This window comes from Neopsephotus bourkii, unplaced genomic scaffold (genome assembly GCF_033783945.1).
Source record: "Neopsephotus bourkii isolate Nb327-2 ecotype Australia unplaced genomic scaffold, CSIRO-AGI_Nbou_v1 NB_1132, whole genome shotgun sequence".
Lineage (NCBI taxonomy): Eukaryota > Metazoa > Chordata > Aves > Psittaciformes > Psittacidae > Neopsephotus > Neopsephotus bourkii.
Window position 1 is genome coordinate 4,775,204 of NW_026901618.1, and position 17,195 is coordinate 4,792,398.

The 17,195-nt window shown below is 35.2% G+C and overlaps 1 protein-coding gene across 2 annotated transcripts in view; it reads right to left on the reverse strand.

The window, feature by feature from the left end:
- Nucleotides 1-17,195, reverse strand: part of KCNH8 (potassium voltage-gated channel subfamily H member 8) — a 174,488-nt gene that overhangs the window by 15,535 nt on the left and 141,758 nt on the right. Inside the window, exons 11-13 of one of the 2 annotated variants that reach the window (XM_061362723.1) lie at nt 16,319-16,533; nt 3,803-3,841; nt 1,676-2,031 (exon numbers count right to left, since the gene is read on the reverse strand). In XM_061362723.1, coding sequence (XP_061218707.1) covers nt 1,676-2,031; nt 3,803-3,841; nt 16,319-16,533 — 610 coding nt within the window. The remainder of the gene's footprint in view (nt 1-1,675; nt 2,032-3,802; nt 3,842-16,318; nt 16,534-17,195) is intronic. The other variant, XM_061362724.1, reaches the window with a different exon arrangement.

Here is a 17,195-nt window from a genome sequence, read left to right on the forward strand (position 1 = left end):
AGTAGAATAAATTTCTTAACCAGACAAAGTATATTCTCTTGAGAAAGTGTGATTATACATCTCAAAACTGCACTGACTGGACATTTCATCCAGAGTCTTGCCTTTCCTTTGCACTGCTGTCTAACAGCAAAGAAAAGGGAGAGTCTTAATTAAGGTCTTATTTTCTTTTTAATTCTTTTTTTAAGGCTCTTTTTAAAGTGGTTTTAACTTGTCAGTTTAAATATTCTAATAATATAAACTCATTCTGGGAAATAACATGAAAGTGTTTTGGCTGGAAAGCTAAAGTCTGAAAAACACATGTCTTGGGCCAATATTCACAGGATTACTCTGCAATTAGAAAATCATAAATGTAAATAGGAAATAATAGTATACATAACAATACTTGTTTCACATTTAATCTTGCAGCCTTTAGTGCCAGTATTTGGCTGCATATGTTCAGAACAATAATAAGAAAGATTCAAGCAGAAAATGTGACAGGTAGCTTTTCCCTGAATTACCACTCGTTATGCAAATGATAATGACCTTTTATCATAGCTGACCTGAATCAATATCATATGAGGTTTATGAAAGAAATGAGAAAATACCTACTATGAATTTCAATTTTTCTAGTATAGAAGCTGGTTTTCTGCAGACTATTTTCTCCTGTATTGACAAAACTAAACTCAGTTTGTACCCAGCTCCTATATGAAATGTAACAGTACTAATCAAATATATGATGAGGGGGAAAGATTTCTATATAGGTTTCAGTGTCCTACTTATGATTGTATTCCTAGGGGCAGGTGCCTTGACAGAGCTAAACAAATACTGCTCAAGCTGTGGCTATTTTATGTTTAGTTGTTGAAACTACCACTCTGTAAGGGAAATTCTTGAACATGTAAAATACTTCAAATTCTAGAAATCAAAACTTGAACTGGAAGATCAACTGCTGCAGCTCCTTGTATGTGAAAAAGTGATTGTGATTTCTGGAAAGAACTGATCTCAGTGTATAGTTAATTACTGTGGTGCAGTGATTTAGAAATAAGATACATAAATCACCTTACAAGTAACATGCAAGTAAAAATTTTAAATCATACACGAATAATTCCACAATAACCTGTTATACAACGCGTGTTTATGCCAGAGGTCACAGCTAAAAGATTTTCTCAACTCCGTATTTATTCTCTACATCACCTACATTATAAATTTTCCTTTTTCTAATGTAAAAACCCATGTTTTTTTCCTCTAAAATGGCATTTTCTATTACAGTCCTCCAGGACCCTTTTTATTTACACAGCTAAGCTTTATAATCGTCTAGTTGCTTTCTAAATTGTTCTCTTTCTGATGGACTCAGAATGTTTCACAGTGCTATTGTGGGAATGCATATCATTATAGATGGACAAAACGATACCATAAAGCCAGACTATTGAAATAATAGTTTTTGTAATTGCTTTATACTTTCACCTTTTACTGGTAGAAATACTTTATTTTGCAACAAAGGACTAAAGTCTTAACATTCTGCATAGTGTGTAATGGTTTCTACAATATGAAGGCTTTCCTTCTTATTGTAGGATCAAAAGCATGAACTACTAAAGAAAAAGAAATGTTTTATAACATTACAATCATGATACACACACACACATATATGATATATGTTATAGGAGTTACATGAGAGAGTGTAATGATTTGTAACTATTACCTTGGGCTCAGGTCAGGTGGACCACTGCTGGTTAGTGCTGAAAGCTGTAACCTAAGGTTTTTCTCCTTCCTTCTGGAGTAGTAATGGAGCTCCGTTTCATGTTTGGCTCTTGTGGGGTTTGAACTGCAAGCGCGGATAGGTGAATGAAAAGGTACCGTTCCTGATGCCAACTGCTTCAAATTTCTCCCTAGGTGGCTTTTATTGCTTCCAGCTTTCTTCTGCTGAGAGAAATTTGTGCTTCTTGTATGGATTGGTGACAGGGTGCTGCTCTCTTCTTCTCCCTCCTCATCCTCATCTTCATCTTCCACAATTGAAGGAAGTCTCTTCTTTATATTTCCATTTCCCTTGAGCTCTGTCTAAAATAGCAGATTTTTACATATTAATGGAAAATTCAGAGTCTGATGTTTCAGAAATAGAATCTCTTCTAGTATTCATCCTGGAACAAACTCAGGTCCAGCACAGCTTTCATTTCTCATTAGAGGTATCTCTTTTGGAACTCTTCCATAACTTTCCTCCTCAACTATCGCTAAATGTGCATATGTAAGAAAAATACAAATTAAAATAGGTCAGTAGCAATGTGGTCACTGAACTCTCTGCAATAAGTTTTGTTACCAGGAAAGATTACATGACCAGCTCTTACAAGCCATGTGCCATCTATACGTTTGAATAGATTAATCTTGCTTTACTGAGGTGTTATTTCTTTTGAATGTTACACTATCAGACATCCTGTGGAATAAGGGAAAAAAATGAGGCTGGTAATTCATATAAATCCACATTTACCTATGGAACATATCTGTATTTATTCATATTTATAACCTACTAATAACATTTACATGAGTTCAACTCAAGCCTGAATGTCTTCTGTTTCCTTCTTAGTTGTAACTGAAAACACTGGTAGGGTAGTAGGCAGGTTTTTCAGTTTATATAAAGTCCCATTAATGCACCACTGGTGTGGCATTGTCAGCTTCAGAGCTGAGCCATTAAAAAGCAGAGCTATATCTGTTCTTAGAAAAACTGCAATTTGAATGCTTGATGTTGGAAACAAGGCAATTCAGTAGCAACACAGACTTGGGTTCTTCACTTTATGTACTAATTAAAGCACAGTCTAAGAGAGCAATATATTGATTGTTATTGTTTCATGGTAACAAAATACACTGGCCATGGGTGCTGAGATATGCCAACATGAAGCTCATGTCAGGATCAGTTCATAACTCAAAACCAGTTCCATTTATTCCCATGGTACAACTTGGTACTTATTGGTAATAGGTAATTGGACAAAGGCAGAATCAGGCTCCAGGTCAAATTAAAAATTCCATACATCTGAGTAAAAAGTACAGGCAAATGCAAATTCATGGTTTCAGAAAGGGTTGGTATTATTTTATTTTTTTTTTGGGCTAGCCCTCTTAATCAAGCTTGATTAAGGCACTGCTAACTTTAGATAGAAAACCTCAGAGGAGCTTGTGTAGTCAAATCTCCCATATTCAGGCCAAGTAAGATTGGCTGGGTGGAAATGAAAACGCAGATTTGGGGCATTTATCCAAATGTTCTTAGTAGCTATTGGTATTCGTCTAAATGTTTTCCAGCATGGATTTAATTTTGCTGTGTGCTACAGCACGCTTTCAGTGAATGAATGCTTTTCTCTTAGTATACATTGACAGATCTAGTGAACTAGGTTCTTTCCATTTGAGATGCATGAAAAGGTAAAAATGTAAAACAGTGGCAAAAGACCCATCTATATAAAATATAACAACATTGTTGTAAATCACAGTAGTCATGTGAAGGCTGTCATGATGATCAGATTGTACAGGATCTGGCAGTGATGCAGCCTCTACTCACAGGGAATGAATGTTACCTGTATTCAAAACTTTGGCTTGGGTAATGTATTTAAAATGGCATGTATTTAAAATGCAGGTGCTATAGTAGGATATCCAAGCCCGGCACCTGGAAGGAAAGATCATAAGCTCTTACTCATAAAACAGACAGTGGCAGAACTATCTGCAGGATGCTATTTAAAATCTCATTCTGAAACCATGGAAGTCATTTGGACTTTTTCCAGCTTTGCTCTGGTGGTAACAAGGTACATGTTGCAAACTCAGTCTTGGCATAGTTAAAATATGACTAACATACCTGAGGTAATGTAGACTTGTTTGATAATTTTGATATTACCTGAAAGAAAAAAAAACAAAAAAGTAGCAAATATGTGCATCTGCACAGTATTGGCTTCTAAGAGCATACAGACATTCAAACAAAAACATTTATGATGATACAAGAAAAGAAGCTCATGATAAAATAAATGTACTAAATGAAATGGTGACAATGGTGACACAGCACTGAACTAACGAGACTCCTAGGAAAGAGACGCTGTGAAGGAAAAAAACAAAAAAACAAACAAACTGGAAAGAAAGTTTTATTTTCATTGGAAAAGTTCACTTTACAATAGCGTTTTACTTTAATAAAAAGTTAGGTCAAGGCTCCAAACCTGTGAACGAATGTGGATGGGTGAATGTGTGCCTGCTGGTTTAATGGAATCCCATGCAGGAACAATGCTTTGTCCCTGCCTCTCTGTAGCTTTAGCTCCTGTGTCAGCCTAGTCCTTACATGTAGATGATCTAAGTAACTGTAGCATCTTTGGTGAATTTTCAAAGGAAGCGGTGGGACTGAAGAAAATAGGATCAGTATATATGACTAACATGACTAACAGCTATTCAAGGCCATGACATTTTTCTCTCCTTGGATTAAACAGAAAGCAAAACAAAAAAGAAGAAAAAAAATCATGCAAGTTTGACGTGTAACTACTTCTAATAAAATCCACTGGAACTTCTGAAAAATATCCATTATGAGCATTCTGTTGTTTATTTGAGTGTCCATACCTTGACCACGATCAAGTCCCTGAGAGCTGTATATATGCTGTATTTATAGGAAAACATTAGTTTGCTAGGTAGGATTTTCAGAAATGATTTCCAGTTTTTCTAAACCCACATGTTAAGATAAAAAGTGTTTAACACCCACCAATTTTAAATTCACAGCATTGGTTTATTTTTATCTAAACTCAGGTAAAAGAACTTCAAACTTTCTTTATTTTTTTTCACCAGTCTTTCAGGTTATCCCGAAAACTGTTCTGTAGTTGCTCATAAAAGTGAGGGTACTAGTAGTTGTGTAATATACAAATACTCAAAATTTGAGTTGTGTAAGCAGAAATCTTTCTCCACAACAATCAAGCCAGTAGCAGGTGTATCAATAAATTTAGCAATAATACTCTAATAGCTGCCAAACAGAGCAAGTGCAATAATTAGGCTATGTAAATAAAATAACTGCTGTGTTCCTCCTGAGTTAAATAAAGCACTGGACGATATTAGCAGAGGATGAGATCTCAAATCTGAAATCTCCCAGTTGCACTGTAATTTATGCCAATTGAAGAAACCAAATCTCCTTTCAAGATTCAGGAGAACAAGAAACTGAAAACGTACTAAAATATTAAAGTCAGAAATAGGAAGTGCTAATGGTCCTTTTTTTTTTTGCACATATGTTTAAGAAGTTTAATTTACAGTAGTGCCTAGAATTTTGGGGCATCTGTTTGCTCGGCTTCTAGGCACAGGTGCAGTATGAATGTTAAATAGCAGCTTTAATTAAATCTCCAAACCAGTCCCAAACATCATCAGCTTCGCAAAAAAGACCTTACAGTGTACAAATTTGACTTCTGAAGTCTTTATATTATTTGTAGTAAAGTCCTCCTCACTTACTCTTTTTCCTCCTAAGCACATGTATTAATGCTGATTGTACATGTTGAAAACAGAGACAAAGAAATCATATGGACATCTCCTAGATGTCCTGGTGGCATTTCCCCACAGCCCTGCTAGGGTCTTTCACCTGGACTGGGCTTTCAGCTCTATGATCAACTGGTAGCAACACTGCCTGCTGCCTGCAGGACCTCTCCACTGCCTGTCAATATAGCAGTCGCAGACACCCATGGGTGAGGATCTATCTCTCTGCTCTCAGTTTTACATGTTAGTTGCAGCATAAGGGGAAAACTGGCTGCAGAGGAAATAGGGTTAGTAACAGCATTTTGTTGCCTTATGAGCTTACCAAGAGAAAGGCAGGTCACTTTTTGCAGGGGAGGGAAGGAGTGTCCTTGGGAAGAAAGGTAACAGAAAATAATAGGTATGAATAGGGAACATGTGACATGAGAAAACTACTCATCAGACTTCCTTTTCCCCAAATTGGTCCCTTAAACCCACTGGAGGACAATTTCAGCATGAATAAATTGGTATTTTTAGATAAACAGTGGACATATAAACTGTTTATTCCATAGCACAGTACCCACAGTAAAAATGTTGAAATTGCTTCTTTATTAATACACTGCAGCCATATTTACTGCTTGTAACTTTGAACACTGTATCTTACACACACAAAACAGGGTCTGGGACTTCATATCTTGGTGGCTGAAAGTTGGTAAAATGAAAGTAATCTCTCATCAGAGAGAATTCTCAAGTTTTGCTTTTAAACCTCCTCCAGCAAATTCCCTCTCTCCCTGCAAAAATAACATTCTTAAAGAGAAAAGATGAACAAGAACATGGAAAAAGCAAGTCAAAAGGAAGTAAATTTAAAGACCTCACTGTGAACATAACTTTATCTCTGTAAAAACGTGGTATCAGAATAAATAATTATGATTTCCTGTCCTAATTTCTGATCTGCTAAAACCTTTCACTCAGAGCAACACACTGGTGTAGCCTTCTATAAAATGTTTTTTTTCCCTCATGCAAAAAGGAAGAGGATACAAATTGGTTCTCCTGCTAGTCTTTTAAAAATAAGTACAACTCTAAAAGGATACGGGCTGCTGAAATTAAAACAGAGATATTTCTGTTTTGGGAAAAAATCCAAAAAAGACTGATGTTAGCATAACTTACGTGAAATACTGTCAAAGTCTAATTCAATTTTTAATTTCAACCCTGATGTCTTTACCAAGAATTGTGACCAAACCAGGTAATTAGCTGTACAATAATTCCAGTGATAAAACCCTAAAAAGAGAAATATAAAGATGCAGGTAAATTATCAGGTTAATATATTGAATGTCCAGGTAAGTAAATTTACTGGCCTGATTTTTGTTGCCTCCATGGGAAGTAGGAACAATACCAGAAACATAATTTCACTGCTTTGCTCTTAAACCTTGGGTCCTAAAATTTATTAATAATTCTTTGTATCTGAGGAGTCAAAAGGATAAAATACACTTTCAGGAAAGGATTTGAAATCAAACTAGAATATTAATGTTCTTGGTAGGAAAAAAACTCAATATGTAGGAGCATTGGCAGTGTAAAGAAACAAAACAAAAAACCCCCCAAGCCCCCACATGCCATGTGTTCTATTCTCTGCAAATTTACTGTACAGTAATGGAAAAGGTACAAATACATAACAAGGAATTATTGTACTGCTGAAAAGCTTAATGCCTTGCATGTGTTCAGGCCTCAATTTTCCATAATCAGGAATTTTTTCAATGAAATATCACAAATCTTTTAAAGCACAAAGGACTAAATCTTTTATAAAGAGTGTCTCAGGCTAGATATAATTGTTTTATATCTACATTTACTGAGCAATTTACCTCCTTTTTTTTTCAATTTTTTTTTTTTCCTCTAAGACTTTCTGTAGTTCACTGGCTTGTCCCTATATTTTGTCAGGTTTATTCTTATCCCTTTTCCCTGCTTAATGGGCAGCTAGAGAAAAAGTATTTTGTTGAAGCAGATGCTTTCAGCAGTCTCTAATCCTACTTACGATATAGAATATATTGAATTAGCGACAACAGTTGAAACGCAGATTTGTTACCAGTATTTCATCCTAGGTGACCAATACTTGTGAATTGCCATGAGCTGTACAATGTTTTTCTAAATCATTATCCTACATAATTCCTATTTTTCAAATAAATTATCGTATCCTGTGAAGTTCAGACCAGTGTTCAATAACTGGCTGGTTGTACTTAGCTTTGGCTGAGATTTTTTGCAAATGAATACTTTCTTGGATTCAGAATTTTCACATGATATTTTATATTTAGTATTAAATAAATAAAACTATAATGTTTTTCATATTTGTCTTTAAAACCTAATTGTTAACATCACTGCATTCGTTAGCAAAAAAAAAAAATTATACTTCGATCGTTTCATTATCAACGCAGGATCTTTTGGATTTCATATTAAAAAGATGCCACAGAAACAAAATCTAATCTCTCTCACTTGCTCCAAATCAAGAATCAAATAAATAATAAATGTGGATGGTATAAATGAGTCATTTTTAATTCTATATTCTCACGTCTCTCTCTCCCACCCCAAAACATGCAAATAATACAGTGTCCCAGGCTGCTTTGTATGTACATCTTTCATAGCAAACTTATGCCAATAAGAACTGAAAAAAATAACAAGTAAGGAAAAGACTGTCAATAAGGTCAAAAGAAGACAAAAGGAGGAATTGTCAAAATAGACAACAGACCTGCCACTGACTGTACATTTTTCTGGCAGGTTGCATTTTTGGAAAAGCTTGCAGATCACTTCAGACAAAAGATACAGTGGAGAAAACTTTTCAATGTTCCTGCAGTTTGGTTACAGTCATGTAAAGACTTACATAATATAAATGGAAATTAAAATGAATGCTAACAGCTTTCAAAGTAATAAAACTTATCATCTGCTTAATTTCATACAACTCTAAGATTTCACAGACTCATAAATAGATACAGAAATGGCCCTGGTAAATCTTACAAAAAAGAAGGCAGGAACAAATACAATCTGTTTATTTATTTTAAAATATGTTTGTTTTCTTTTTGGTTTTGTTTCTAATCAGAAAAGTTTCTTCTACATTATGAATATTTTGCTTTTCACGTGGCAATTTGATCAGTAAATTAACCTCTAGTGAATTCTCCCAGGAAGAAACAAAGTGAAAATTGAGCACACATCTGGCCCCTTGATATATTCATGATGAAAACTTTAGGGAAGACAGCAGACATAAGGTAACTGAGAAAGCAATTTGCATGATTTTACCTCAGGGTAAGAGGCCATGTCCTGGCAGGTGAAGAAGCCTAAGTATATAGGCTTTATTAAGAGAGCCCTCCTAATTTCCTTCCCTGGAGATGCAATTTGTGTTTCTATATAAGCATAATACAGAAAAGCTGACAGCATACATTTTTGGAGCTCTTGGCAGCTGTGTTATTCAAGAAGTTCTGCAGAAGTTAGAAACTAAGACAACATGGACACTCAATAAGTGAATAATATTGCTTCAGTTGTCAAAGTGCCATGATATAAAACCAAACCCAGTGTCAGAGAAATCTAATATCAATTTTGCTGAAGAAATGAACATAGTGAGATTGTCAATGGAGCCTGTCTCTGAACACTTACTATATAAGCAATAATGTACTGTGTACACAGTATATACATACATTTTTTATGTAGCTATTTGCTACTAAAATTGGTATTTATCACAGCACTGAAAAGAGTATCTATATGTCTTAAGTAGGAACTGGATTTTCAGCAGAACTCTAGTTACACTGATGTAGGCAGGTTCTGTAGGTCTGATTTTACTAAATGAAGGTATCGATAATTAAAAAGAAACAATATGCTGACATATTTGTTTTACATCAGTGAAATCTTAGACTGCATTTGTACATACCTAAGTTTTGCTTTTCATTTTTATATGCTTTTGTATCTTCGAGCAGAGGGGTTGGTCTAGTTGATCTTCAGAGAAGCCTTTCAACCTCAGCTATTCTATGATGTTTAAGACTGCTGCGCTAAGAATGTTACCAGTTCAATAAAATTGAGAACACATGTATCCCTGTAGAATGCCTATTTGATAAATAAGTATAGACAGTTTGCTCAAAGACTACATCATATTTAATTTCACACATTCCAGCATAGAATCATAGAAAAGTTAGGGTTGGAAAGGACCTTAAGATCATCAAGTTCCAGCTGAGGTTATAACTCTGCACATCATACAGGAACTTTACCATATAAGCTAGTTCACCATGCTCATTACATCTCAGAGTCTGTGCCTTCAGAACCACTGTTCATATAGAAAAAATTGTGATATTATCATTTCCTTCATAAGTTAGTCTTACGTTACACAGAATAATAAAAGTATAGGTTCCTGTAAGACTGCTTCTAAACTTAAAGCCACTCTCTAGTGCTTGCTATATTAATGCAGAAGAAAGAGATTATTAAAAAAAAATAAAAAATCAAATCCACCCTCCAACTTCATGCCATTTTTAAGTTATGTTAGGATTAAGTTTATTTTCACTTCTTTCAATGTAGAGATGCATATATATATACTATTAACATTGTAAAAGTTACATTATCATGTTTCCTAAGGCACAACGAAGCATATTGGAAAAAGTTGTCATCTAGCATCCCTGTGTAATTAAAATAGAAATATAGTTAGATTCCAAGGCAATACTCCCTGAAAGCCAGGAGCTTTTCCTTGCTAAAATTCTGTTTGACAGAGTGTTTCATACTGTCCTCTTACGCCAGTCTAAAAACATCAATAAGCTGCTTTGCCAGACTGGATATGTTTTTTTCAGCATGTAACCCTCTGGTTAAGCTGTATAATCTGATGCAGAATGCAATAATCGCAGGAAGTGAAATGAATGAGAATGGAGAGTGCTTAAAAGGACTCAGAAGCTAAAATTAGAAGTAATTTTTTTGTCAGTTATTTAAACATTTTAGTTCTAGTTACAGTGAAAATTGTATTTGTCAAACTGCTACAGTCCAATTGTGAAAATCCCTATTACATACATGCATTGAATAGTCTTTTAATAAATAATGTATAACTGATAATCATAATTCCTGTCTATAAGCTATTAAAAAAATGTGAGATTGACCACAGGGGTAGAAATTTTGGGATTGGTCACATGTACGTAACATATTCACAGTCAAAACTTTATGGGTTATTTTCTTCTCCTCCCCTGCCCTTTATCCTCTTTCACATCTTGTGGGATTCATCCTTACAGCCAATCATCTACTTATTTTAGGTGTAAAATGGAAAAGACTCATAAAATCACAAGAAATAATGAAAAGAAAAATAGAAAAGTGACATAATTGCATCAATAATTTGTAGAAAATTATCACAAAGCAGAGGAATAATCAGACAATAACAGGCAGTAGAGGTAACTGGGTGTTGTTTTAAAATATATTAGAATGACTGAAGGCTGCAGAAATGGAACAGGAGCATAGCAGCAAAAAATAAAATCTTCAGGTGAAGATACTAAAAAAGAAAATGCAAAGGCCACCAAGCCTTCAGAGGACAGGCATACCAGTGTGTCCTCTTTGAATTACAGGTTTCCTTATTGCATTATTTCTCAGCAGTGTACCATAATGAAGGAAGTATTAGAAACATGATAGTGAGATGATTATCTTGAGGGGTACCACGTGAACTGATGGCTCAGGGGCGCAACACATCAGGCTCACCAATGACTACAAGTAGACAAGGTTTATGAGTTAGCAGACAACGAAAAGGAGTGAAACCAGACTTGCAGTATAGCTTCAGGACAGCTCTGCTCCCATGCTGAGTGAAGCAGGTAATTGCCAGGTTGAGGAAGTGGATAAAGGACTAACTGTACAGGGAGGGGAATACTGCAACAGCAGCAACTCTCTGAAACTAGCATTCACCTTAAATAGCTAAAAATCCACTAAAATGTGCTTACTGTCATGAATACAGGTAGGACACCTGTGGAATATCTTACAGAGAGCTAAAAGACAAAGCTCTTTTCCAAACTGCTTCTCATTAATTTAAAATCAGAAATTAAGTGTAAAACAGGTAAAGGAACTCGGTCATGTCCTTTCTACAGCTGCACAATCCTGTTACTGATTCCATATAGAAGTTGAGCTGTGTAAATGTTTTCTGAGGGCTGCTTTGTTCAGCAATAGAGTAATGTATTTTGGTAAGATGGAAAAGGGGAGAGAGGGAAGAAGGAAAAATAAGTTGCAGGTGGTCCCAGGAGAATGATCAAAAAATCTTAGTAGCTTGTAAAATGTGAAAGAGCAGTGAGCAATATTTCACAGCAGCACTGATCGCAGAGTAGTCATGCACAGAATCAGGTAAGAGACCTACTTCAGTCAACACATCAGGTTCACAAAGTGAATTATATGTTCACAGATTTTAAATTATTTTGGTTTCTGATAGTATGAACACCCTCATTCCTATACTTCAGTTGCTAAGAAGATGAGAAGTTTGCTGACTCTATCTCACATCAAAAGAGGTATAAAGTAGAAAAGGAAATATGACAGCTGACAGGAAGAAAGTGGATACACAGCCATCAATCACTTCAGGTCGTTAATAAGATAATGGGAATTTGTTCTGTGTGACTGCCAATGTGGACTAAAGGGAAAGATAATGAATTAATATAACTTTTGAGGTGTTTTCAATTTATTTTTTTTTTTTTCCCCAGGAATAATCATGTAGCTGAAGTATTAAACTTCTGTTGCTTTAGGTGATTTACTCACTTCTATGTTCCACCTGTTGTAATAATTCTTGTATAGAAAAAGAAAAATTACAATTCATAGGCCTCTTGTTTTGCAAAATTTATACTTACTATGCCAGACGATAAACACCAGTGAATTAAGCCTGCAGTACAAGTACATGACCTACTGACACATGAGCTATTGACAAAGGTGGGTTCTTAACTGCATGGAAGTTTGCATAAAAATGACAAGTTTTCTTCAAAGTTATACAGCTCCACTCTTCACTCTTAACTGTCAAAGTAGGGCTTTTTTAACTTTTCTAAGGTAAGCCACTTTTTTCTACACAGCTCCTGGGTAACATGGCAAACCTCTCTTCTCTATTAAAAAAGTGGTTGGAATTATTTGGGAAGCCTTCTGCGGAAATTATTTATAGTGAAAAATATTTTGCAACCTGTGACTGTCCTGCAGTGGACAGGATGAGCTCTGATCTAGGCAGAAGTAGAGGAATTATGACTAAGTGTAGCAGCATAGTAAGTGGAAATTAAATTTTTAAATGCATAGGTTTTATTGTAAACACATAAGTAATACCCAAGAAATAGTTTTGGTTTTTTTTGGCTCTCAAAAATCAAACATATCAATAAGTAATTATGTGACTGAAGTTTCTATCAAGTTCTTATTTTACAAGGATTGCCAAAATTGAAAGCAGTTATTTAAAAAAAATTGGTTATTTTTTTCCTTAATAACTTGATTTGTCTCTTTAAAACAAAATACTATTTATTCATGCAGACAGTAGGGATGCATTAAAAGGTCAGAAATGTCACGCTATTTCCACTGCTGATTAACAACAGATAATCAAATGTGTAACATAGAATTCCTTCTGAGTTATTACTATACTGGAAAGCACCATTCATAAATTCAACAGACTAGAAAAAGCATGATTAAAGTGTCCAGAATGAACATATGTCAAATACATAATCTACTAGCTGAAACAGAGGCTAAGGCAGACTTTCAGCTGAATTTTGTGCTTGCGTTCAAAATCTGCTACTGCTCTCTAAATATATAAGTAGCACATGCTTTCCAGGGATAGTGCACAGCAAAATAATTTCCGGTTTCTTTCACATAACTGTATTATATGTTGTAAAAACCTTCTTATGGGTACTCAGTTTTACCATATTAGATATCTGACTCTCTCACTGTCTGCTGTGTATGAAACCTGTGACATATAGGACATAATGATATATGTGGGGTGAGGTGGGTGTCAAAATCTGTGTCATATAACAAACTGTTTCATGGCTAAGACATTATAGTCACAGGCCAAGAAACATTGATTGAAACACTTGAATGGGCAAATTTTTTTATTTCACAACTCCAGCTACCAAACAAATCAACTTTTTCTAACTGTCCAGTTACTTAACTAAATACATTTAAAAACAGTTACGAACTTCTTCAGGAAAAAGCAGCAAAGAAAGCAAAGGACAGAATATATATGACGAACATAACGACTTTTTTCCTAACTCACATCTTGCTGTGATAGGAATATATAAAAAGATGGCATAATAGCACTGCCAGTGTGATTGCACACACATTAATGGTTATAATAATAAACCAGTTACTGATTGCTGGTTTTAGAGCTAGCGTGAGACACCACTGAAACTTTTCTCTCCCTGTTTTTGTGTTTCTCTATCTGTTACTCATTAGAGGCTGAAATAGTTACACAGTTGCCAACTCCTGTACTTTAAATCTCCCAAGCTTTTCTTCCAAGATTGTTTAAACAACACTTTCAATCTTTCTATAACCAGACAGGTACAGTTTCTGCTTGTTACTAGGAAATCTAGTTACAGCTCCTCGGTTTACTGAAGAGTGACATAGCTGTGGAAATCCTGGAGCCTTTTCCATTTTACTTGGATTGTGATGCAGAAGGAGCACATCATTATGTACATCCAGATTTGCAAATGAATTGAGAAAACAAAATTAAAAAGTTTCCCTAGAGCTTTCTGTGTGGGTAGGGTAGTTAAGTGATCTAGTGCTGAGTGTTCAACTTTGACACTCCACGATCAGGAAACTTCTGATGACTTTTGACCCTTGTAGTTCAAATTTCTCATTCAATTTTGTGTGCAATGAACCGCTCAAAAACCACAAAGAAGGGGATAATAGATCACGATGACTGTATCTTTCTGTAGCATCACCTTATTAATGATGGCTAAAAGTGTTAGGAAATCTACAACCTAAGGCAGTTTTGGTGGTCTGTGACTGAAAATGCAATAATATTTTAGGTCAGGACTGAAAGGTACTTGGCAATCATAGTGGGGAAACACGTGCTATTTCATTCTGTGGTTTATCGTACCCTGAATACTGTTACTGATCCATTTTCAGCATTAAATTCACATTCAGTTGCAAATTTGAAATCATTTAAAACATCCAAAGGAAAAGAAAGTGAGAAACTGACTTACTCAGAGTTCAATTTTTAGCTATGGAAAAGCTCTCTAAACCCAAAATTTCCATAAAGCTGCAGAAGTCATAGATACTCACAAAGGTAAAATCTCCCTCTTTAAGGGAGAGAGAGATAAAGATACAGTATCACAGCTGCCAGACTCTCCCATAGCACCATTTCCAAGAAATAATGTTATATTAAAAATGTCATATTTTCATATGCACAAACTGTACTTCTGAATACCTTCTTACTATTCTGTGAGGGTAAACCATCAGATAATTCTCAGATTATTTCTGCTTTCAAATTTTATGCATGGAGACATAGCATTTTCTAGATGAAGCAGAACCCTAACCCCCCCCCCCCCCGTGTATTCACAAATGCTGTAAATATTTTCTTTCTAAAAGGAGAAAAAATTATTGGATAAGTCCTGCAATGCCTTAAATCCCATCCTTTGCAGTCTGTGCACTCACCTTTGAGGCTGGTGGAGGTTTGCTCTCAGCAGAGAGCTTGTACATCACCCATCCAGCTTTAGCAGGGAAGATTTGTTCTGATTTTGTAAAAGCTGAGTGTGTATTTGCATGAGATGGTGATCCCTAGATTTGTCATTATACAGAAAAAGCATGAAGCAATACATTGTGGGGGGTTCATCAAGATCCATGAAAAACTGAATAGGAGAATGCAATCAGCTCTATATCTTTACATGGAGTTATACTCCTTTTCAGATTAACCGTTCCTCCCCAAGCAAAATGTGTTGGTACATAAACTAATATTAAAGCTCTCAATACAGAGGTGTAGTCTCTCAGCTGCTGCCTTCAGTAGCAGGATGTTTAGGGACATTTCAAGAAGCAAACAAATGAGATGCCCTGATTACTTTCTCTACAGGTTTACAGCCATATGGTTAGGCCAGGAAAAGGAGAGCTATTACAAAAACTTTTCATTATTAAAACCTGTTATATTTGTTACATAATATAATAGAATCATAGAATGGTTTTGATTGGAAGGGACCTTAAAGACCTCTAAGTTCCCTCTAAGTTCCAATCCCCTTGCCATGAGCAGGGACAGCTTCCACTAGCTCAGGTTGCCAAAATCCCCATCCAACCTGGCCTGGAACACTTCCAGGAATGAGGCAGCCATAGCTTCTCTAGCATCCTGTGCCAGAGCCCCACCACCCTCACAGTAAAGAAATACTACAATGAGAGTACTTTGGTAAGTCTAAACTGAAGTATTTCTGACCCAAGTTCAGCTATGCTGAACTGCTTCTTTCAGCAGTGCTTTATCTGGAATTTATTGTTGGTTTTTTTCACATTAGATTTCTCATGTAAATGAAAAATCACATTTTAGTTGCAGTGTGGTGACAAACAACTGGTTCTCATTTTGAATGTATGTGAAGACATTCTTAACTGTGAAGTGATAATCAGTGATCTGTGAAATTAATGTTCATTAGGCCGGTCACTTGGGTTTCTAGAAAAGGTACACGTTTTACATAACTGTTAATTATTTTTAAACATAAGCAAAAAAAGACAAAATATATAAAAAACGATTATCTCACAGATGATGTTTTCTATGGAAAAATGAGAAGCACAGAACATGTTCACTCTTTATGATCTGTTCAACTGATAAACAATTAATGTAGGTAATGTCTGAATTATCAAACAAATGGAATGAGGGGTCCTTTCAATATAATCTGTATATTATTCTTTTACTGTGGCAAAAATTATGAGAACTGGGTAAAGTATGAGAAGCCTCTTAAAAGGAACAGTAACTGCAGACACCTTTAAAAGTACTTACATCGCTTTCATGGCCTTCTCTTAGATTGTATGTGAGATCATGCTGTATGTCTTCAACAAACTTGTGAGCATACTCTGGGTAAAGGTCAAGCACTTCAAAGAGGCCTTTGAGGATAATGCATTGGAGGTCACAGTACGTTAGAGCTTTAACATCTGCATTTGTTTTAATAACTTGATCCCTAATGGATAGGTTTGCTCCAATTAAATCTCCTTTACCTAAAAGAAAATACAAACAAAAACTCTTCAAAACATGAATTTTTTACTTCTTTTTTGAACCGTAAATCTGTTTAACAGATTTGCTAAATCTTAAGTCACATTGTTACCACTGCATTGTTTAATTAATAAAATTCTAATGGATCTTTGACTAAAAGCTGTCTTTTTCGTTTTGCAGGTGCAATCTTATATGCAATTAATTGGAAGTATGAAGACTAATTTCCAGCCAGGTAAGTACTTGATTTAAGGGAGCAATCAAGTAAATACATATAAAATTAAGATTTACACTAGTAATTAATAGCAGGTGGGATTGGATTTTCAAAAAATGAACATTATGTTTCTAGCATTATTTTTTTTTATTGTAGAACAAACAGGTGTTAAGATAGCATTTTAACAATGACACAATTAAGCACAGATCATCTACTGAAATGACCCTTTTACTTAGAATTTGGATTGCAAAATATTTGCAATCTATGATAACTATGGCTGCATAGCTACACTTCATGATGTATCTTAGCTGTATAGGCCATTAACAGCTGTGTAGCTCCATGGGTCTTCTGTCAAGAAAAACAAATACGTTCTTTAACCATTATATTTTAATTCATGGGCAAGACTGCCTTAGAATACTGGATGTATTAAAACTCACAAGGGACCACATATTGAAG